The 23,465-nt window shown below is 32.4% G+C and overlaps 4 protein-coding genes across 4 annotated transcripts; 1 reads left to right on the top strand and 3 right to left on the bottom strand.

Moving 5' to 3' along the window:
• Positions 1 to 3,214: 3,214 nt before the first annotated feature.
• HELRODRAFT_178659 (hypothetical protein) lies at positions 3,215 to 4,615 on the bottom strand (the record flags this gene model as incomplete). The annotated part of the gene is made up of 2 exons (XM_009026753.1): positions 3,215 to 3,562; positions 4,535 to 4,615. 2 exons carry the CDS (start codon positions 4,613 to 4,615, stop codon positions 3,215 to 3,217), a joined length of 429 nt encoding a protein of 142 aa, XP_009025001.1.
• Positions 4,616 to 5,315: 700 nt separating this feature from the next.
• On the bottom strand, positions 5,316 to 9,624 carry HELRODRAFT_193389 (hypothetical protein). The gene is made up of 6 exons (XM_009026752.1): positions 9,168 to 9,624; positions 8,772 to 8,947; positions 8,368 to 8,614; positions 7,817 to 8,064; positions 5,422 to 5,581; positions 5,316 to 5,401 (listed from the first exon to the last, which is right to left on the bottom strand). Coding segments are annotated over exons 1-5 (1,014 nt in total). The 5' UTR covers positions 9,510 to 9,624; the 3' UTR covers positions 5,316 to 5,401; positions 5,422 to 5,580.
• Positions 9,625 to 15,868: 6,244 nt separating this feature from the next.
• On the bottom strand, positions 15,869 to 17,492 carry HELRODRAFT_86113 (hypothetical protein; the record flags this gene model as incomplete). Its single annotated transcript, XM_009026705.1, has 4 exons — positions 15,869 to 16,089; positions 16,353 to 16,450; positions 17,019 to 17,141; positions 17,272 to 17,492. The coding sequence occupies 4 exons, from the start codon at positions 17,490 to 17,492 to the stop codon at positions 15,869 to 15,871; spliced, it is 663 nt and encodes a 220-aa protein (XP_009024953.1).
• Positions 17,493 to 20,702: 3,210 nt separating this feature from the next.
• Positions 20,703 to 22,786, top strand: HELRODRAFT_178656 (hypothetical protein; the record flags this gene model as incomplete). The annotated part of the gene is made up of 6 exons (XM_009026751.1): positions 20,703 to 20,732; positions 21,136 to 21,287; positions 21,380 to 21,547; positions 21,633 to 21,839; positions 22,046 to 22,184; positions 22,724 to 22,786. 6 exons carry the CDS (start codon positions 20,703 to 20,705, stop codon positions 22,784 to 22,786), a joined length of 759 nt encoding a protein of 252 aa, XP_009024999.1.
• Between the last annotated feature and the right edge of the window lie 679 nt (positions 22,787 to 23,465).

Raw genomic sequence — 23,465 nt, 5'->3', positions numbered from 1 at the left:
AAATCCAGCCTGTCACGTACAAAAAGTGTCTGATACGTTGATTCACGCGTATTTATACACTGTGTGTTTGTTGTAATTGTAGTAATGAGACTTATTCGCTTGCCATGGCTCTTTATAAATCGACATTATTATAATTTTTATTATTAATTGTAATTTGCCGTCGTAATTCAACTTGAAATACTCATTGAAACAAATGAACACCCGGTGGATGTTGGCAGCATTCCTACTGCCATCAGCACCTGCCCCCTCCCAATCGTCATCATCGTCGTCATCATACTCAACAACTTCCTCATCGTCGTCGTCGTCGTCACGTGATTCAGCCTACAGAACAACAATAAGAATCTCGAAAACAGGAACAACGATTGAAATGACGAAGGTGAATGGCGCTGGTTCAAAAAAAATCGGTAAGAAGTTCATTCATTCATTCATTTATTTATTCATTCATTCAATTTTTCATTCATTCATTCATTCATTCGTTAATTCGTCTCAGAATTTCTAGTGGATAAAATAAGCCCACCCCGTAAAACATTTTTTCTATCATTGAATAACAATAATAATAATAATAGATGAAATAACCGCTACTGACCTGACACATGCAAAAGCACTAATGTGAATAGAGCATGTAGACAGTTAATATTGTTCCGAAAGGTGTTCCGAAGAACGAGAGATCGATGCAACTGGTCTAGAGACATTGCAAGTGGCCTAAAGACGCTGGGAGTAGAGATACAAGATGTCTGAAAAATTTTTCATTATAATTAACTATCTTCGGGTTATTTATTTTTTTATTTGTCGGTTTTCAAGTCTGCATTATATTATTTATAATTATTTCGTTTTTATTATACATATCTTTGTTAGTTATGTATAATGAATATATTTATGATAATAAATATATTTATGATAATAAATATATTTAAAAAATATTTGAAGGATATTTTATGCGAGCCACACAAATTAGATTAACATAGTAATCATAATTTTGAATACCAGTAAAATTATGAATATCGGTCTTATAAGGTTTGAATAAAAAAAATGCAAAAATATAATAAAAAAAAAATAAAACCTTAATCATTAGGTTGTTGGAAATGTAAATGAAATTCAAAAAGATAACAAAACAAAAAGTATCTGAAATCATTTTAGGATGGCAATAAAAATAAATTTCTCTGAAAATTGGTGCAGTCGAATTTGAATGAAAATTAAATTAATACACATTAGCATTTCCATTTTAAATTGAGCTTACTAAAGAACCAACCAACCGATCTATTTACCTAACAAACAGCAAACATGAGAAGCAGACTCTTCGCAATTAAAGCTTCCAGTTACCCATCGGAGGGATGGGAAATCTGCCTCCTTAATGGTGCGAGCCATTTTCCAAATATTTAATATTTTCCAGGAACCGCAATTAAATTTCTTTTTTAAAGGGTAAGCAGAAAAGGTATTCAAATTTTTTTTCTACAGAAATTATGTTTACTGAAAACATATAAATACAAATACAAAATGTGTGCATTAAATTTAAATTTTAAAATTAAAAATATTTATTTTATACAATAATTCTTTAAAATTTTGCGAATAATTGGCGACAATATTTGTCAATAATTGGTTAGTTAATACTGATCGATGTTTGGATTTCCTGAATTCTAGTCTCTCATATCTGCGGCCCATAATTTAAAAAACATTTGAAACTTATGGGACAAGAGCGATAATAATTTTTTTAAATATATTAAAACAACACTGGTTCATTTCTTGATAGCCACAAATATTTCTTTAAAGAGCCGCACGTGGCTTGCAAGCCAACTTTTAATTTTTTAGATGCAGTCAACATTCACGCACCACTTTTTAGCATGCATCTGCGTTGCTAAATTTTAGTCAAACACCAGATCCAAGTTTCCATCAACATCCGATTCCTTTTTAGTTTTGCTTTGTATTCATTTTGAATTTGCGACGTTTTGTCTACATCCAATGTCCTAAATCTCCTTAGTCGAATAAATAAATAAACAAAACGAAACATGTCTTGTTTGGATGTGTGACCGCGGTTTAAAATTGGTGAAAAAATTGTACATTGATTTAATTATGTTTGGTCCAATGGTTAAGGTGCCTTTTATTGTTGATGCAGTGCTCGGGTTCGAATGTAATGAGACCCCCGCCGGTCACATGCAAAAGTGCCTGATACGTTGATTTACGTGTATTAATTAATACACTGTGGGTTTGTTGTAATAACTTTGAGAAATATCTAAAAATATTAATAATTATAGCACTCTTTTCCAAAACTTAAAACCGCAAGAAAAAATTGTTGAAAAAACGCCATGACCATCTGGTAAGTCGGAACAAAAAAGTCTTCAGTTTCCTACAAAATCTGCTTAGGTAAAATCCAGGCTGCCTAAAAATGTAGCAACCCATTCCAAAACTGTACCAACAACTGCAAAACATTGTTTGCCAGCAGACGGACGAGTTTGAGGAACATTTTAAAACATTCAATTCCTAAGAACAGAACGTAATGTCCAACAATGCAACAAAACCGGCTTAAGAATGCATTTGTTAATTAAATAGAGAAAGGCAATTTCATTTACAGATTTGTGGACCAAGGTAGCAATTTCAGACAATATACGCTTGGAAACTGGTAACCAGTGTAGCGCTCTTGGTGAAGGAACAACACGTTCAAACCACGGACCGCCATTAACTATGTTCGCGGCCAGATTCTGAATTTATTGAAACCTGGATATCAGCCTGTCGGACACACCGTAAAAAGACTATTGCAATTATAGCTCCAAAAAAAAGAAGAATTTTTAGTAACTTTTAATTTCTTATAAAAATAAAGCACCACTTTTTAACATGCATCTGCCTGTTAAATTCAAATCAAACACCCACCCAAGTTTCCAGCAACAGAACAATAATTTATTTTAACCCCACTTAAAGTGGCCGGGTTCAGGCCAAACTTACCCAACTGGTAGAAACTTGGTTTCATTTGTCTTCAATTAAAATAAAGTATACCAAACTTCAATTATTTTAATTTTTTGTTAGATGAAATGCTTTAAAAATCTTGAAGCAAAAACTTAAACGTGGTTTATACTAAAAAACAATTAAAATAAAAACAATAAAAAAAAAACAAAACAATGAAAATGTTGATGACTTTTCTAGATAACTGGAGTGATCAAACGCCATTGTTAGTAATTGAACTACAACCTCTCGCAGACCTTTTCTTTTTCTTCTTTCTCGTGCCTTATCCTTTCAGGATATTGGCGACCATCGATCTAAACAAAACCCGATCTTTAACGCTTTGTAAGAATTGAAATGTGGCGATATTCAACAAGTGACACAAGGACTTCACAAATGTTATTCGTTGTTGACCGCGATCTCCTTTTCCTGCAATCTTTCCAGTAGTTGTTAGATTTTCCATTCTTTCCTTCCGCATGATGTCACTGAAAAACTTCAACTGCCATGGTAGGACTATCTGTATTAATTTCCTCTTTTCATAACCGAACTGTTTTAATAAATCCTCATTCGAAGTATGAGAAGTCCAACTAATTTTATAATTTTTCTCAAAGAAACATTTCAGCAGCGTGACACCCTAACAATTTTAATTTTGTTGATATTCTGAATTTACTGTCGGTGAAGATGTTTTTCATTGTAGAATATGCATCTTTTGTCAAAGCTATTCTTCTTTTGATATCCATATCACATTTACAACCTGAGTTAATCAAACATTCGAGGTAATTGAAGCTGTTGACTTGTTTAACCTGTTTACCCTTAATGATTTTATGGAGCAGATCGGAGCGGTTTTGCTTTTACTGATAACCATGCACTCTGTTTTGTTGATGTTAATTTGCAAGCTTTTTCTTAAACTTTCAAAAACCAGTTTGGAAAAAATGGTTTGCAGTTTTTCCATCGGATCTGCTATAAGAGCTGTATCATCAACATGTCTTATATTGCTAACATTCACGCCTTCAATGTATATTCCAGGAGGTAGATCTTCTACTTTTTCATGATGATCTCACTATAGAGATTGTACAATGTACAGGTCTGCTGGAAAGAATACACAGCTTTGCCTTACACCTTTTTTTATTTCGACAAAACTAGTCATCTTATCACCAACTTTCATAGCTGTTTTTTGTTCCCAATAGAGGTTTTTGATAACTCTCGAGTCTTTTTCATCAATGTCCAAATTTTCCAATATTTTCTTAAGCTCCACCTGCTTCACGCTATCAAAAGCTTTGGAGTAATCGACAAAACATGTAAACAAGTCTTTCTTCATTTCAATCGCTCGTTCACTGATCATTCGTAGCATGAAGATAGCGTTTCTTGTGCCACAATCCTCTACAAAACCAAATTGGACATTTGAAATTTTTGATCTGATTTTGCTTCGTGCTCTCATCATCAGAATTTTCAAGAGAAGTTTTGTAAGATGACTCATCAAGCTGATTGTTCAATGTAGTTCACATTCCGTTGCATTAGGTTTTTTAGGCAGCGCAATAATTAATGACTTGGATAGATCTTCAGGAATTTCGCCGCTGTTCTAAATCTCATTCAAAACTTCTGTCACTTTTTCAATGGCAAATTCATCAAAACATTTAATTTCTTCAACAACTTTCTCATCTGGACCTGGCACTTTATTTGATTTCATTTTGGAAAGAGCGGCACGAACTTCAGATCAAAGACCTTTGGTCCTTCTGCCTCTTTTTTAATAGAGGCTTTTCATCCTGGATATTATTAAAAAAATCGTTAATGTATTTAGTCCATCTTTCAAGTACTTTTTCTTTCTCTAAGATTACTTCACCGGATTTAGCTTTAATGCTTCCATTAACGGTACAAGCACTTCTTATAGTGATTTCTTTGATGTTTTTATACATTGCATTTGTAATACTGTTTTTGATCTTTTCAATTATTTCGCACCTGTCATTTAACCATTTTTCAGCTAAATTAAAAACAAGAATAAATAAAATAATAAAACCCATCAGCTCATTATTCACCAACAATTTAATACCTGCAATAAAAGGTGAGTAGAAGCCTTAGAAGGTCAATTGGATGTTATTTTCAATAAATTATTTTTGAACTGTTACTGTTTGTTTATCATTAAATCCGAGTTGAAAAACGCGAATTTGGACTACGGATTAACAAATCTCTACTGCTTAAGTATTTTTTAAACCTTGATTGGTTGTGTAGAAGAGATCCTGAAACTTGAAGTCTACAACGATGTCGACTTGAGGGAAGGGTGTTATCTTATTTACAAAAGGGGGTGCAGCCTGGGGGCGGTAAATTTTTAAACTCACCTTTGCAGAAATTACTGAAAAATTGATAAATTACTAAAATCTTGAATTTAAATTCAGCGAAGACAAAAGTTTATTATTACAAATGCAAAGCAATAAAAATCGGACTATATTAAAATTGACCGTTTAAAAGTTTAAAATAGCATTTCACAAAGCAAAGCAGTTTTGAGTAGTCAAGCAAGTAGTTGATGTCACCGTTAATATGTTATTAATTATTTTTTTATACTACTACTAAAGATAATTTTTAATAATAATAATATTCTCTTTATGATTGTCGCCATCCAGTATGTAATCATTTTTTCATATTCTTTTGTAATTGCTGTAAAAAAATTTGGCTGACATTTCTGTAATAAAATATTACAAAAAATTAAATCAAAACATTGTAATTATTCATGAATAATAAAAATAATAATAACTATAATATTAACACTAGTAATAATAACAATTTTTTTTAAATAATCATATATTAATTATCATTATTTTTATTATCATTATTATTATTATGTGTTCAGCTGTGGATCGATTGCTGCCCTGGCAAGGTATGCAGAACGTCATAATAAAATTCTATCTGAGATCATTAATTGGTTAAAGACATGTTGCCAAGAGGACTGCCTGATATTCACAGATATCGAGTCAGAGGGGGTTTAACCAATATCGCAACTGTTCAATTCCCTCTGTCCAGACGTCGCCATCTGCGCAACCGCAAAATTGAAATTATCGAGTTAATGGTGTGCCAGGAAACAAATCTGCTAAAATCAAGAAACTACAAACTATCGAAATACGTAAATAGTTTGAATTTATGTCTGAACGCTGATTTTATGAACTGTTTAATTTTTCTAAAAACATTTGAAATAACTCCGATAAGCTTTTTCATGGCCGATTTCATTTATTAACAAATTAATAGACTCTGTAATTAGATCGACCTATGCCATTTATTGCGATAGGAACACTTCATAACCAATCTGAATACATAACCGTTTTTCACTTGTCCTAGACAATGAGCATTGTGGTTTTTATTGAAAGGTTTCAGTTAACTTTTGGGTTTTTAGTCCCTGTTTGAATTAAGAACATCAATGATAAACCTTATCATGATAATAATAATAATTAAATGTTTCCGTTGAAGATTTATAGACAATCGATCATGTCTTTTTTTACTAAAATCTGTTTCATTTTTTACTATACTGGTCAACAAAAGTTTAAAAATTTCAACTACCAAAGTCTCAAAAATGTGCTGTGATGAAACCGTTGCTAAAAAATTATGGCCTAGCAAACAACATTGAGGCCAACTATACACCTATCTCAAATCTCACTTTTATCACAAAATTTATTTTCAAAATTATCGCTCATTAGCTCCTTACCTACCTAACCAAAAATTTACTACTTCCAACAGTTCTATCGGTTTTTCGTCGAGCACACTGAACAGAGAGACAATTTTGGAAATAGTTTCATACGTCTGTAATGCCGTTAATGTTAGAAACATTACGTTGCTGGCACAACTTGATGTGTTTGAAATGGTGGATCACCAGACTTTGTTGAAACGTCTGGCTGTATCTTATGGTACCAGCGGAGATATTCTTAGGTTGTTTCAACCATATTTAATAGACAGATCTCAAGTTTACAGCTATGGTAGAGATGACTCAGGAACGGCTTAATTAACTTGCAATGTCCTACAGGGTTCAGCCTTTGGCCCACTTTTGTAGATTAGGCACACCACAGACATCATCAACTTCGCTAAGTTTTTGTTTGTCATTGACGATATTCATCACTACCTGCTTCAGATCACAGACATGTGTCTAACGCAGTGAGCCATATCGGTGACTGTGTATTAATATAAAGCGCAATATGTGTAGTTGGGAACTCGAATAGTCTCAGAATCTTAATTATAAAAATCTAGTAACAAATTTGAAAGTCCTTCAGATCTTTGTATATCTATGGCCTACCATGTAACTCAGCTCTGCCAGCAATCTTTCTATAAACTCCACAAAATACGATCTATCAGGCATTATTTAACAGTTGAATCAACAAAAGCACCCTTTTGTAGTTTCATCTGCCGTTGAATCAGCTACTGCAATGTGATAGCGTATGGCATCAATTGATCTATTTGTGATTATATGCAGCCCGTTTTGAACGTAATGGGTAGACTGGTTTATGGATGTTAAAAATTTGACTCCATTTCAGCATTTAGTCTTTAGATTATTTAAATAAGCTGCTTAAGTTTATATCAGGAATTGCCAAACGGAGTCTTGAAATCTTTCAACATGGATGATATGGGTCTTCCAATGTCTAGTTCATCTCGCATTGAAAAAATGTGATTTTTAGTATCATTGGCACAAATCCGAAGTGCATTGAAGAAGTTCTGCACCATCAGTCGATAAGTATACATTGGGCGTCTCCCGCACAATTTATTCAGCATATTAGAGCGAAACTAGCTTTTCGGAAGTTTTTTAGAAGAAGCGCTCTATAAAAATTTTGCAATACAATACGAAAAATAAAATCGATAATAATAATGATAACAATAACAATAATTAAACAAATGGGATAATAATGACAACACTAACTATTTATTGCAAAACTTCAACCAGAACCACGTTCCTTTCATGACCTCGTTGAACTTTGGCGCCATTTTTATATAGATCGCAGAATAACAAAAGATGCTAAATATTAAAAGTATGTGGGCAATTATGGTTAAGTGCATAAAGATGTCAACATTCAAGTGGAAGAACAAAAGTGAAAAAATATTCAAGTTGTTCCAGGGAAGTAAGAGGATGATGAAGGTGAGTGCGACAGCTGTCAACATTTTCGCTTGCTGCGGGGTCGAAATTGGTTGTTTGTTGTTTTGTTGTTGATGATGTTTTGTTGATGTTATATTGTATTATTGCTGATGATGCCATTGTTTTGTTCATGTTTTTTTGTTGATGTTGTTGCTCTCGTTGTTGGTGAGGTTAGTCACACGACACGCGAGACTCTCTATGCAATCGAACCTGGTCGTTGGCCAGTTGTGTCAGGTATCTCGATCGTTGCACCATCGAACAGCCCAATTTTATTTTTATTATTCTATAACGATATTCATCTTGAATTTAAAAAAAAAAACATTCAAAAAACACTTCACCTGTTTATCTTTCAGTTCGTCGGAACCCTCATCATCAGCAGCAGACAAATTGTGACTACCGGCGTTCGTTGCAACGTTATTCTTCTGATTAAGCTTCCACCAAATGCAGCCATGCGTGACTGCCAGGACGAGGACGGGCAGGTAGTACTCGAAGAGGCCCACACAAATTAAATACGCCCTCACGAACGTAGGGTTGGAGCCGTATAACGAACAAAAATTTTGACACGTGTACCAGTTTTTTTGAAGTCTGACAATGATGATGGTGATGATGATGGTGATGACGATGATGATAATGGTGATGACGATGTTAATGATGATGATGTTTGATATAATGACGATGAAAATCATTAGCATAAAACATTTCACGATATAATAACTTTGTAAAAAACAAAATGCCGACTAACCCACTCATGAAAATGTAGGGCAGCGCGAAGAAGATGGCCAGACCCCAGATAAGCCCACATACGAGCATGGCGTTCTTCTGCTTTGGGCTGCATTCAATGGTTGGATTCATGACCGCCTTGCACTTGTAGCAACTCATCACCACTATCGTGAAGGATGTCACCATTAGCAAGGTCGACTTTTCGTTCAAAGATATGATTTGGAAAAATAAAATTCAGTAGGAACATTTTTTTAAATTTTAACATATTAAATAAGGAAATTATAAATTATAATGAAATTATCATGAATAAGCTAGACCTTTGGCAATAATAAAAATTAAGAAAACAATTTTATTTGAAAAATTTGAAACCTTCGAAAATTCAAATTGTAAATAAGAACAAACAGATTGATGCACTGACTTGAAAAAATTGCTCGGTCTTACAAACAAACCACCCAGCAGTCCAGTTCGCCCTGTTTGCCACGGCAACGTAGTAGAAAAGAAACGACATGAAGACTATCATCAACCCGGCAATGCTGTGATTTGTTATTAGGATGCTAATTGTCGTCTTCCTTGTGACGATGATGGCGTAGAATAAAAAGGAACTGGCAGTGACGCAGAAGATGAACAGGAGGATGTAGATGACAAGGTAGAATATTTTTGAAGCTGGAGCGAAAAAATCTGATCTCGGATCTGGCACGAACTCGGTGGTGTCACAATTTGGTAGGGTGGTTATGTTGAGGTAGTAGTCAAATGATTCCATGTCGTGTCGTGTTGTTAAAAGGGTCAAATAATATAAAATTAGAACTAGTTTATTAACCGATGATTTTTAATAAATTAAATATGTCGAAATATTATTTCAAAATATATTTGCAACACGAAAACCTTTTATGTGGTTCTAGTTAAAAACTTTTGACTAATAACAAAAGGTATATATATATATATATATATATATATATATATATATATATATATATATATAGTGCATATGTATGTATTATATACATGCGTGGGAAGGCAGTAATAAACACCCGTTAGTTTGTTGTTGTCGCACCATCACCATGAATATAGCGACACAATTTAATTGGCAACAAACATGTTAACAACAACAAAAATAGAAAACGATGGAATTCGCAAAAACAAAAACAGCAACAGCCAGCAAGTATATCGTCTTCAAAGCGAACCATTAACGACGGCAATATTAAAAACACATGTAGAGACCTATACATGTACAGTACAATCATCCACCATCATAACAACATTTGAAACACACAGGCACTTGCACATACAAACACGCACACACTCACACACACACACATGTATTCGTATATAAATATATATCTGTATTTATATTTATCTATTCATCTTTCCATATTTTACGTATTTGCAAAAATTATTTGGGAAAATGATCCTAAAATTATTTAAATAATTTACATTTCTATCACACATCCGAATAATATGCAACTTCACCCCTAGTCCACACTGTATTCACATAATCATAATTTTAAGACTTTAAACACCATATATATATTTATATTTAGACGAATTTTCTTAATATGGAATGTCCGATTATATCTAATTTTGGATTGGATGAAATCTTTAAGATGGAAAAATTAAGAAAAAAAAAAAAAAAAATATGTTTGAGGTGTCTTTTGATGAAAGTCTTTTCCTGATATGTAGATTGGGTGCCGACTTGATAGTTTTGATTGCGCTGACAAAGGTTGTATGTGGTAGTTTTAATTGGTGGTAGTAGAGGATGGATGACGTGGCTGTTGTTATTTTCTACTTTCTTGAACAGTCTTGAATCGAGTGTGTTGAATATCTGAGTGACGTAGGATATGATGCAGGTAGATAGTTGAAGCGAATTAGTTTTTTGATGAGAGATTGTAGTTGCTGAAGTTGTTGTTGTGTAGCAAAACCGGACCAGGAGTGAGCTGCATATTTGATGATGAGTGATTCAGTGATGTCAAATTATTTGATGCCTCTGAGACCATGTGAGCGGAGTGTTTTGAGTGCGGGAAATGTTTGAAAGCCTTTTGTGATAGTGTTATAGGTGCTATATATTGAAAATGAAAACCTTCTTATCATTTTAACCTATAGCAAAATTCATAATTTTTCATTAATCTGAATAAAAACATTTTAAGAAAAATTTTGTATGCGTAAATTTTTGCGTTAAATGATGAAAATTAACGATAAAAGTTTTATTTAATTTGGATCAACGGTTTTGAAAGAAATTGAAAAATATGTATATATATATATATATATATATATATATAGGCTGGAAGGAAGCTATTATTGATCCAATATTTGATAAAATTTACCGAATTTTTTTTTAGTCTTTATTATTGCAGCTCTGACATACGCAGAACCACTTACAATGTTACAGAGATGTTATCTATATATCTTTTATTATGTTCTTCATATCTTCAACCATTGATTTGAAGCAGCCATCTTCGCCGCAAAGGCTGTTTATCCTTTTCACACGACGCAGACCTGTATTTTACGAGATGTTTGACTCAGCAAGCATTTGAACCACTGAGCCATTTCGCCGGCCAAAATGCGACAACTTACGTCGTCTACCCATTTACCAGCCTCGAAAGGATGGACGGCTGGGTTGGCCGGGGGTCGGCTACCCTGATAAAACTGTAAAAACTGCAAAATTAGAACCCGGGTCGTGGGTGTGATAGACGGTCACGCTTACCACTTGGCCACGAGACCCCTTTTAGCTTCTAACTCGCGAAAAAAAGGCAAAATTCGTTGTTAAAAAATTCAAAAAAGTTAAAAATTTGCTAGATTTTATTAATTATTATATATATATATATATATATATATAATATATATACAATTATTTATAAAGATCACTGCGTTTTCGGCATTATTCAACTTGTAGTTGAGTTTCTCAATTTTTTTAACGAGACTTTTATCATCTTGATGAAGTTTATTAAAGTTAAATAAAAAAACTGTTTTTGTTAGTTTATTAAGATTAAATAAAAAACTTTATGCAGGTTTTTGTGTAGGATGTGCACCTGCATTGACCAATCAATTGTACACTATCAAATATTTGCAAAAATTAATTTATTTGTCAATTAAGCAAAAATTAAAATTATTTTACAAAACAAGACAAAAGCACTTTTCAAAATAATAATGTTTCGCACAAACCAAAAATCAACATTGAAACTTTTATAAAAATAATGATTATCGGGAAGATTCCTTCAAGTACATAGATTGAAAGCTCCTGATGGCACAAGTTTTTGCAGCAGAATTTCTTGTGCTAATCCTTCGTCCATTTGTTGAGCCAAATTTATGCCTGTGTAAGTGTGTTCGTGCTGTGTGTAAGAGTAAGTGTAGGTAGGTAGATAAGTAGTGTGCACTTTGCCGGTAATTTATTTTATCTTTTAGAGAATTTGTTTCGTAAATATACGTATTCAATTTTGAATAGAATATAAAATCTCACATTAATATAATGTTTGAAGTTGCATTATTTCATTCTTTAAAATTAATATTGTTATAACTGGCCGGTCGACGACGGGTTCGTTTATCCCAGTGGAAAAAAGTGACACGAAGTAACTTTTAAACTATCGTTTTATTTATTTACAAATCAATTAATAATGCTAATCAGTTAATTAATAATCAACGTTAATTAATTTGACCATGTCACAAGCTTAATTAAAATTAATGTTCAGAAACTATCAAATTAACGTTCAGAAACTATCGCTTTCCGAATCACAATTCACTTACGTATATCGCAAATACAATAAAAATACAACGTAGTCAAACATCAAATATCGCTTTCGAGATTAACAACATTAACAATCAATCAATCCTATTCGATATCCTGCACGTTTTTATATACCCGTTAACAATATTGTTACAACGGTCGCAAATATAGAGGCGCTACGAGAACTCATACAGTTCGAGAAGGAATCAATCAATCAATCAATTAGCTTATAAAGCGCTATTTCTGCGATGTTCAACAGCGCTCCTCAATGAATTTTGAAAACAGATGGGTCTTGAGATCCGCTCTGAACTTCGCAAGTGATGGAGAAGTAGTCAGAGAAGTAGAGAGTTCCAGAGAAAAGGACCAGAAAAAGCAAAAGCAGATTTGGCAAAAGAGTGTTTGGAACTAGAACCTTCTGACAGCGAGATATCTAGGACGTTCAAGAAGCGTCGGTAAAATGGGTATATAAAGACACGCGAGGTATTGAATAGGATTGATTGATTGTTAGTGTCGAATTTTGATTCGGAAAATGAGTTTCTAAACTTTTATATGATAGTTTGTGAACGTTAATTTTTATCTAACATTGATTAACTGATTATTGATTAGCATTGATTATTATTAATTTGTAAATAAATAAAACGATGGTTTAAAAGTTATTTCGCATCGCTATTTTCCGTTGGGATTAAACGAACCCGTCGTCAAGCGGGCTGTTATAACTATATTAATAACATTTCTACGAAATTTCTGAAGCCATGTACTTGACGGTGTTGCCAGTGGCGGATTTAGGAGGGTACCGGGAGGGCACCCGTTTCAAACAATTTTTTTTTAAATTTAAAAATTCTTGTCAAATAATTTTTTTTAAATCTTGGCCTCCCCCGTCGGAGTTGTCTAGATACGCCACTGAGTGTTAAAGGTGAAAAATGACGGCTGTTTTTCTATTGATTTGAGTTTGTTTTTCTAGATATATAGGCGTTCAAAACATAAAAAATAGAAAAAAAAATTGATCTCGCAGTACAGCACAGTACACGATCTGTTGGAAGCATCCTGCATGGTTGTGTCGGCACCCAACGACAACAATAATTCGACCATTTCCAGTTGGCTCTCCTGCATATGTTTGCGTGCATTATATTGTTGTTACATAAACAATTCATCTGACATAAAACATTCAACAATTATTTTAAGAACATCAACAACCAAATAAACGATCATCAAGAAGAAAAATTAAGTTACACTTTAACAATACAAAGATATGAACAGTACAAACAATAGCAACACAAAAAATCACTTTAGAAACCTTAACAGCTAAGTGCAATGGAGTTTCCTTAAAGATTCGTGACCTTGAATTGATAAAAGTCACCAATGAGTTAAAGTAGATTGGCAATGTAGCATTGTCATTTAAATGGCATGAAGAATTTGAATTTATGTCGTTGCTGATGTGTTTCTTGCTGATGTTGCTGATATAGTTGTTGCTGATATTGTTAATGTTGTTGTTGATAATGTTGTTGATGTTGTTAAAGTTGTTGTTGATGTTGTTAATGTTGTTGTTGATGTTGTTGTTGATGTTGTTGTTGATGTTGTTAATTTGGTCTTGGATTTTGTTAAAGTTGTTGATGTTGTTAATGTTGTTGTTGATGTTGTTAATGTTGTCGTTGATTTTGTTAAAGTTGTTGATGTTGTTAATGTTGTTGTTGATGTTGTTGTTGTCGGTGTTGGTGGTAGTGTCACCGTTATCAATTTTGTTCTTACAAAAATTAATGTTTTTGAAAGTTACGCATTCATAGCATTCTTCATTATTTTTAGAAACATTCATAACACGGTGGTTAATAATAACGTTATTATTATTATTACTATTATTATTATTATTAATGTTATTACCGTTATTACGTATGTTATTATTTTTATGACTGTTGTTAATGGTGACGTCAGAGCAATAAAACTTTTTGTTGTTAATGTTGTTTGCAGAAATTCTGTTTTGTGTAAAGTTGGAGATTAAATCGATGATGCACGTACGGAAGGCACAGCCTTCTATGTTGCAATGGATGAGGTCATGATGGGACCAAAGAACATTATCACATAGATCATGCAACGGCTGCTGTGTTTGTTGGTGCTTTTGTTGATGGAAATGTCGATGTTGAGTTTGTTTAACATCATGTTGAACTTGTGTCAACTGTGTTTGTACCATATTGTGGAGCTCGCATTGTTTATATTCAGGAAGTTCCCACTGCTGAAGGCACTGATGATGTTGGAAAAACAGACGATGGAAATGAAGATGCAGCAGGTAGATGATGGACCGACATGAGCCCGCCTGTGCTGACGTGTGTATGGCTTGTCTACCACCAATGTCGTCTTCATGGTACATGTCGATCTGCAACAATAAAATTGTAAGTTCTTAACACATTTAGTGGTGAATGGTCCAACTCATAGAGATGGTAATACAATTGATTTGATGATGCCACAGAACATGGTGGATGGGTCGTCGCAGTGTTCCAAGACGTGAGGCACGACTCTAGCCTGAAGTCAACATACTAGTCTTGAGAGACGACCAGATGACTTTAAGGCCTTCTTTTTAGCTGCAGACACAATGCTGAAATATTTTTTGAAAAGTTCAGGCTATCAGAAATATGTCTCAACATGTTACACCACCATTTTTTCTAAGTTTCTGTTGAAGAGTTTCCGGTTTCTCAGACGTGACCCAGAGCAAGTTGTAGCTGTGTTTGAGAACTTCCATAATATATTATAACTTGTCCACTTGTGGTTTCAACTTGTGTTCTTATGGAACTTCTGGAACAACTTCTATCATTTATTTCACTGGATAAATGTATCATTTAAATCAGGTTGTTTTTCATCAAGGTAAAATCAGCTTTTACTATGTTTATATTAAAAAAACCTGGTCTGGATTCAAGTTATTGTGGTGTTGTTGCAAGTTATTGTCCTAGGTCTCATCAGCCGTTTCTGTCAAAAACAATTAAGAAATTTGCTTTGAATCAACGGATGTTTCATGTTTCCATCAAATGAGGAATTAAAAACAGATGCAGGAATGTCCCCTGAAGGATGTGCTTGTTTCATAGTTGCAGCATTTGTGCCATAAGTTATGATTGTTGTAACAGTTTATTGTACGGCATTAGTTGTAGAGTTCTGAGTAAAATGTCCTCAAGAGCTAGCCTTAGATCAGCCACAATGTGGTTGCTTAGTATTAGATTAAAATGTGGAATTTATTGCTGTCTAAAGTTTGTTCAGCTTCCTCAGTTGCAGTGTTAAGAAATAAACTGAAGACATAGTTACTTAATGTGGCTTATGCATCTTCTGAGAAATAATGAGAAGGAAAGAATACTAACAACAATAATTCAAATAAAATGAATTACAAAAAAGTAATGCCACTAACGTGTATTGTAAAATATCAAATTTTAATAATCAAGAAGAATCACAAAAAAAAAAATATTATTTGGATATAAGAGATGATGAACACAGCTGACCTGACATCTGGTAAAAAGAAGATTAGCAACAGGTACATGATTGAAACGTAGTGCATCCATGAATGCAGTTGTACCACAACTATCGACCATGTCACCTGCATATGAGCATCGATTCAACAGCAGCTCCAACACCTCCAAGTGACCATGCAAACCTGATCGATTAATATAAAACTAAAATTACTCTATCACAATTTTTTTAGTCCATTTTATTCACAAAAAAGTGAAAGAGTCAGCCTAGCAATAAATGCTTATCTAGGGTTGACTCCCATAAAACAATAAATAACAAAATATAGACATATATTATTAGAATGAATTTGTCTCTTAAATTGACCATTTACAAAATTTCTAACAACCAACCCTTCACAAAAACAATGTAAATATTAACTTCATCATCAACGATAACAAACAATCTTACATGCAGTATGCAGAGGTGTTCTCTTGTTTCTTGTTTGATTGGCAGCTAACATGGGATTACAATTGAGCAAGTACTTCACAATTTCTACATTGTTCTCCCTACATACACATATCCATTCATAAAATAAACTTGTGAAGATTTATTCAATTTAATGCTAATTAATCAAAATGTAAATATTTATATACTTTGTAAATATTTAATTGACAAACACACATACAACACACTACATATTAATGTGTAGAATAATATGGTACAACCTTACAGTTAACAAGTGTCAAAGTTATAAATAAAAAACTTCACGAACTAATTTCTTGCAATTTTGTTTTAATCTTTTAGAGCAACAACAAACATACATGGTTGATTGGAACAACTATTTGATTGAAAACATGCACGAATATTAGATATTTGTGCTAGAAATTTTTTTGCAAACAAAACTGTATTTACTATCTTAAACATGTTTTTGATATCACTAGTGAAAGATAATTTAAGTAACTAACGAGAACATTGAAAACATTTAAGTCAATCAATGAAATAGTGAAAAAAGAATGGCCAAAAATGAAATTATAAAAATAAGAAAGAACTTATATTACTAAAAACTAGGTTTTTTAAAATTAAAGATAAAAAGAAAGAATAAAATTCATAATGTTTTTCACATATCAAGTCGACCTGACAGCAAGATGTAGGCAGTTCCATCCATCTTTGTTGACCAGCTGCAAGTTACTTCCATGCTCCACCAGCCTCTCAACAATCTTCAGTTCGTTTTTTGTGCATGCTAACATCAGCGGTGTCCTATCAACAATTACTTAATTAATTATTAATTAATATATAAATAATAAAACATCAAAATATATAACTGAAGAAAGACTCAGGTTAATTTTGAATCTAAAAAATTAAATGAAAAGCATTTTGATTTACGAACCAATCACCTCTTTTCAACGAGTTGACGTCAACATTTTCTTCCAAGAGGTATTCAACGCACTGCAACTTGCAATGAACGACGGCCTCGTGCAATGGCGACTTGCCGATCTGATTTTTCTTTTCTAATACGGCTGGACCAAACTTTTCTTTGCACCACTGAAGTTTCAGTACATCGCCATTTTTACAGGCCTGGATCGCGGCGGTCTCGCTCAATTTCGGCATTATGACCTTAAAAAGAGGCTTCACTTCAAACTACTAATAACTAATTTATTAGCAGTAATTAGATAATTTTTTAATTAGCATCATATCACGGAATAACAATATATAAATCAATTAGTAGTCATGTCAGTCCCGTACTTAATTCATAAAACAAGATCGACCTTTTTAATGATTTTAATTAAATTTATACATAAAGTAGCTCACAAAATAGCATCAAAACCACTTGATAACATTTTCGTATTAATTCGGTTCTGATTTGTTGATTTGTTTTGAAATTACATTACTATATTTTTGTATAAGTTCACTTTTCTATCTTATAATCCAAGTACTGTTGTCATGGAGATATATAAGCTATGTCAACAAAATTAAAATGTTGCCTTTTCAAAATTTGTTCAACTTTCTTTTTTTAAATGTAAAGTATTTTTTTAAACTAACTCATTTTATAATTTTAATAAGTATCAAATATTATCATTATAACATAAAGCCGAACTCGAGGACACGGAATAATAAAATAAACTAAGAACAAGAAAAAAGAATTTTTCAGCATATGGTTTGGTAAATTTGGTCGCGTAGATTGAAAAGTTCAAGTTTTGTGGTTTGAATTTCGACGTTATGGTAAAAGAAATTTTACATTCAAATATTTCGTTTTAAAATTTTCATGGTGTACCAACTACATGTGTTTCCTAACTGCCTAGGAGCTGATAGGAGTGCCAGCATTTCTCCTTATTATTGGGACGATGTATGTTATTTGTATTAATATTAAAATTAAATTAATCAAACTGTTATACTTATCTTTATATTAATAACTTTACTGTTATCAAAATAAACGTATTATCACAACTTTTATGAGCAACCTTTATATATTTGTTTGTTTATTTATTTGTTTATTTATTTATTCATTCATTTATTTATATAAGCTATTTACCACTGACTGACTAATTCATCACAAGATCTCCAAAACCAGGCATTAGATTGAATTCAAATTTTACATAACAATTCATTTTGGAACATATTAAGACAGAGTTTACATATTAAGACGTAACTCATTAAGAACGGATTTTACTTAGAGAACGTTGTCGTAGTTGTTTCTAAATTTACCGAGATGTTAATTATTGAATTGTCAAATATATATACAAATCTTATTAAATTATTCTAACGATATCAAACATGGTTAAATAATGACAAAACGTGTTTAGCTTGAATTTACATGTTCGGCTTAAGCTGCTGCGTTATTTATTAGCCCACTGATGGACAATGCCTTAAAATGTGTGAGCAAGTATAGTGTCTTGAGCAATTGAGAAGTCAATGGCACATACACATGCAATGTTGTACGTCCGCACACAGTCGGCGCTTCTTAACATGCATGATATTTGCACGAGCACACAGAACACAAATTATTTCTTAATTAGTTCTCATAGATGTAAACAACACACAGTGTATGTGAACACATGTGAATTCTCTCCATGCATATCCCATGCATTGCGTATGACTGGTGGGGATCTGCCGCATATCGTGCATTTATTTATCACACGTGGTACTCAAGCCAGATAACCAACTATTTTTTTAAATTTTTGTTAATTTTATAATTCTTTTTTTAATCAAATCGGCAAAACACGAAACTACACAAGAAAGGTCTTGCAGTTGTTTCAGCTAACTTTTCGACCAGTTTTATCACGTTATCTCACTTAATCTTATCACAACTTGATTTTATTTTAGAATTATCAACTTTAAACTAGATGTTGATTAAACTAAACTCGATGTCAATAACTAAATTCCATTTCGATTAATTTCAGTTAAAGAATTTTGATTTTAAATTATTTCAAATGAAAATCAACTCTGTGATTTGCATCATACATTACATTTTATTGATACATTTTCAAAATTAAAATGTAAATAACAAGTTAAAATGAGCTTTCTATTTTAATAACGTATTTTTGAATAACGGCGGAAAAACAAAAGTTCCACACGTACACATACGACTTGGTCAGACCTGGATAAAATTTGCTCACTAGTCAAAGACGCAGCAGAGATCGCCAGATATTTTTGACTTTTAAGCCACTTTAACCTACGACAATAAATTTTCAATGCAGAATTTATAAACGGCAAAACATTATATCACTATAACTATAGCAACGAAGTTTCGCATCCGTAATGGCAAGCTGGCTATTTCTTTTAAACGATATTTAACTAAACATTTTCTGATTTAATGAAGAGTTGATTTCAATTGCTGGCAACATTAACTTGAAAAAGCAACCGCGGGAAAAATTTTTATAAAATCAAAATGGAATTCCGATTCGATTTTTAAGCAATCGAACTTTCGACAACCGTACCATCACTGATAAACACACGTTATAACTGACATTTTCTGTTTTCATCCAACCAAATATTGAAATCAATTTATATTTTAGATATATAAAGGACATATTTATCAAGTGAGCCAAGCATCTTTTTCCTTCTACTTTGTTTTTGAACTGTTTTGAGTGTTGATCGTATAAAATTTAAAATCATAACGTTTGATGATATCAAATATTGGAACTATTCAATCGCTTGCTGGGAGCTCGCCGAAAATTTTGAAAACTTGAAACAAAGTTGAAAATAGTTTGAAACATTAAAAATATTGAAACTACCTAATTGTTCCAAGGGTGCCCATGGGAAATTAGTGTACATACGTGTATTGAATTTGTCATGAGCCATATGTACGGAGTTTTGGCACAAAATGAAATTTTGATTAGATTGAACCTAATATTAAATAGAAGCGAGAAGCTTTGGAATACGTTCGAACGAAGCTGCTTGCACCGAGATAAAAAAATAATTAATTTTCTGGCAGGGGAATAGTTGCATCGTTTCGAAATTGTTTCTCCGTTCCAAGAAATATTTTCGGAATAATTGCATTATTGCATGTTGTTGTTTGTTCAATTATTCATCAATGTTAAAATTTCATATTTTCTCGTGAGCACACAAGCGCTAATATTTTTTAGCTCGTGAAGTATGAACCATCAACCACATGGAGTAAAAAGTACCAAAAGAACACTTCTTAGTAACAATTTTGTTATAAAAATTTAATTAATAAATTAACAAGGCTTCAAAAGTTATTTGTTGAATGCAAGACAGCAGTTTATTTTAACGTCTTTCCATTTAATTTTTTAGCAACTATAAAAACATAAAAGACAAATTGTATCATTACTTTAAGAAATAAGAATTAAAAAAATAAATATGAAATGCTATAAATTGGAAATAGAAAAAGTATGATATTTATTACTTGCTTTAGAAGTTTAAGTAAGATAATTTGTCTGGAATACGAAATGTTCAATGTTCGACTGCATATTTTTGTGTATTTCATGAATCTTGCACACTAAATAAGTTAAAAGGACACGAGGTGTTTGTATCACTCGAAAGAGTTGGTTTCACTGAGTTAAAGAGGTGTTTATTATTCCTTCTTGTTTTCCAGCGTTTTCGGTTTTAACATTCAAAATGTGGTAGTCGTTCGTGCTGAAATTTCTGATGTGGAATCTATCTTTATGTATTGATATATAAGTATTTCAACAGTGTAACAAGATTGCTAGCACCAGCTGGAGGAAAAATACAAATATTGCCAAAATTTTGATAATATAATATTTTAATAACTTTATTATATTTATTCAACAAGGATTATGAAAAAAATTCTACCAAAGAAATAAAAAAGTTATTTGAAGAATTGGAAGAACTTTTATATTCTGATCAAACAAGTAAATTCCAAGAGAACAAAAACAATCTTTACGTTGAGTGTCGAGACTGGCTAGAACTTTTTCCACATTTTCGGTACGCAGATATATATTTTAACTTTCTCTTATTAAAACATTTTTTGAGTTTTAGCCACAGAAGTGAATGCAAGTTGTTTTAATTTGCTTTAGAATCACAGGGCATAGTTTGGGAGCTACTAATGAACTGGGCTATTCGGTGCACTCCTCACGTGATGTGCCAGATGAATCGGTGCTTCAGTTTGAAATTAATGATGAAAATCATTTGACTGATGCACGAGATTATGATTTTTTTAATATTTCGACAAATGACAAGTTGAGGTATTTACTATTCACGCTACAAAATTTTTGTTCAATTCAAATGATTGTAATAGGTTAACTAAGATTTTGATATCATTTGACAAAGGTACAATTCTCTGACAATTTTTGGTTCCAAAATAACATTAAACCCTCCATTATTATCAAATTTGAATGAGAACAGTGGATGGTCTGCCGTTGATGGCATCAATCGCGGCATCAAGTATGACGGGAAGTTGTTAGCTCTAGGTGTTGATGAAATTTTATATGCAGAGGGAAATTATGAAGAGGTGATCGTTCTTGATTATAAAGACAGGTCTTATTTTCATATCTCTTGATACGTTTAATTTTAACTAAATGAAATTATTTTTAAATATAATTTTACTATTTCTGTTTGTTGAAAGAATTTTTTTGTCTGATGCTAGTCGACGTCATTCAGTATCTTGTTCAGAATGTTTTCAATATTTTATCAACTGCGTGTTCCTTACACTCTACAAACAGTTTTTCAAATGAAATTTTCAGGAAGAGAGATTCAAAGAAAAGTTTACTTTTGTTGTTATCTGCAGCAGTTTTTTCTTCATCGCTGTCAGGATCATCGCCACCAACGACACTTTCCCATGAGATGATTGCTTACGACGTGCTTTCAGAACTCTGGAATAATGTTTGATTATATTGTTTCTGTTTATTTTTAATGCTTAAATTTCAGAAGACTTTAAAATGTAATTTTATTTTTTGATTAACTGAAGAAATTTATGCGTCGTTCAGCTGTTTAAAGAAAAATATCCCGATGCTTCGGCATAATAATTGATAAGTCCAATCATTATTAAGTCCAGGCGAAAAGAATGTGACTTAGTTACTTCAAAGTGTAGAGCAATGAGATTTGAAAATTGGAGAGTAAACATCGGACTGAGTTTAAAAATCATGAAGTTGAAATTTTATTGAACGTTGTTATAAATGAGAATTCGGGATGGAAATGGGAATGACACAAGAAATCGGATGGTAATTGGTAACAAATTGCAATTCCTACTCATCTCTATCTTTTTTCCTTTAGTGATATGAGTCCATGGATGGGAAGTCTCCGAACAGTTTACTGCTATTTATAAATAACGCAGCAGTAGTGGTTTAGGAGTAAGCCGTGTTGTGTTAATTTTACGTGGTGGCATTTGAATAAAATTTTTCGAATTAATTTTTTCTTTACAGGTAGCAAGAACTTGTTCCATTATTTCTCATGTGACGCTTAAAATCATTAACACAGGCATGTAATAATATAATTTAAAGTTAAAACCTAATTGGGACATAAATTTTTATGAAAATTAATTTTTTTGTAATATTTTTAAAATGGCCATTCAATTATAATAAACAACGCACTTCTCAAAACTTGATAAATAGCAAAAGGTCTGCGCAATTTGAAATGCCCAAAACATGCAAGAAAGTTAACGTTGTTTGTTCAAAGGAGAAATTGCATGGGTGTCTGATAAAGATGTTTTTGTGCGCTAAGTTTTTATTTGCATACGCGCTCCTAGAACAATCCTGTCCTTATTGACATTAATTTGTATTTTAATTATTCGAACCTAATGCTTTTTTGTTTAGCTCATGAATGTTGTGATTAGTTTTTGTCGTTTGGTTTTTTTAACGAATCTCATGTGGAAAATAAATTGTGACCCAAATGACCATCCATGCCTCTCTCACAGTTATTTTAACTGTTATGTCAATTTAATACAGCGGTTCTCAACCTTCTAAATGCTGCGACTCATGGTGTGGCAACCCCCAACAAAAAAATTATGTTCGCTTATAAGCTTAAGCAACCATAATTAATTAATCCAGAAAGCTTTCAAACTTTGTTTCAACAAATTTTTATTAAATTTGTAACATGCAAGGCATAATACGATGAAAATAAAGGAATAAATATAGAAAGTATTAGTTACATTTTGTAGAAGTAAAA

This window comes from Helobdella robusta, assembly GCF_000326865.2.
Source record: "Helobdella robusta unplaced genomic scaffold HELROscaffold_49, whole genome shotgun sequence".
In the NCBI taxonomy this organism is placed as follows: Eukaryota; Metazoa; Annelida; class Clitellata; order Rhynchobdellida; family Glossiphoniidae; genus Helobdella; species Helobdella robusta.
Note: the sequence above shows the minus strand (reverse complement) of the source record. Positions and strands in the feature narration are given on the sequence as shown.

What these genes read in the sequence shown, in the direction of transcription:
- HELRODRAFT_193389 (XM_009026752.1), bottom strand. Translation starts at nt 9,509, where the DNA reads ATGGAATCATTTGACTACTACCTCAACATAACCACCCTACCAAATTGT. An exon ending in CCCTACATTTTCATGAGTGG is followed by an intron (nt 8,615 to 8,771) that starts GTTAGTCGGCAT and finishes CATCATTGTCAG; the next exon opens with ACTTCAAAAAAACTGGTACA. An exon ending in ACGAACTGAAAGATAAACAG is followed by an intron (nt 8,065 to 8,367) that starts GTGAAGTGTTTT and finishes TCGACCCCGCAG; the next exon opens with CAAGCGAAAATGTTGACAGC.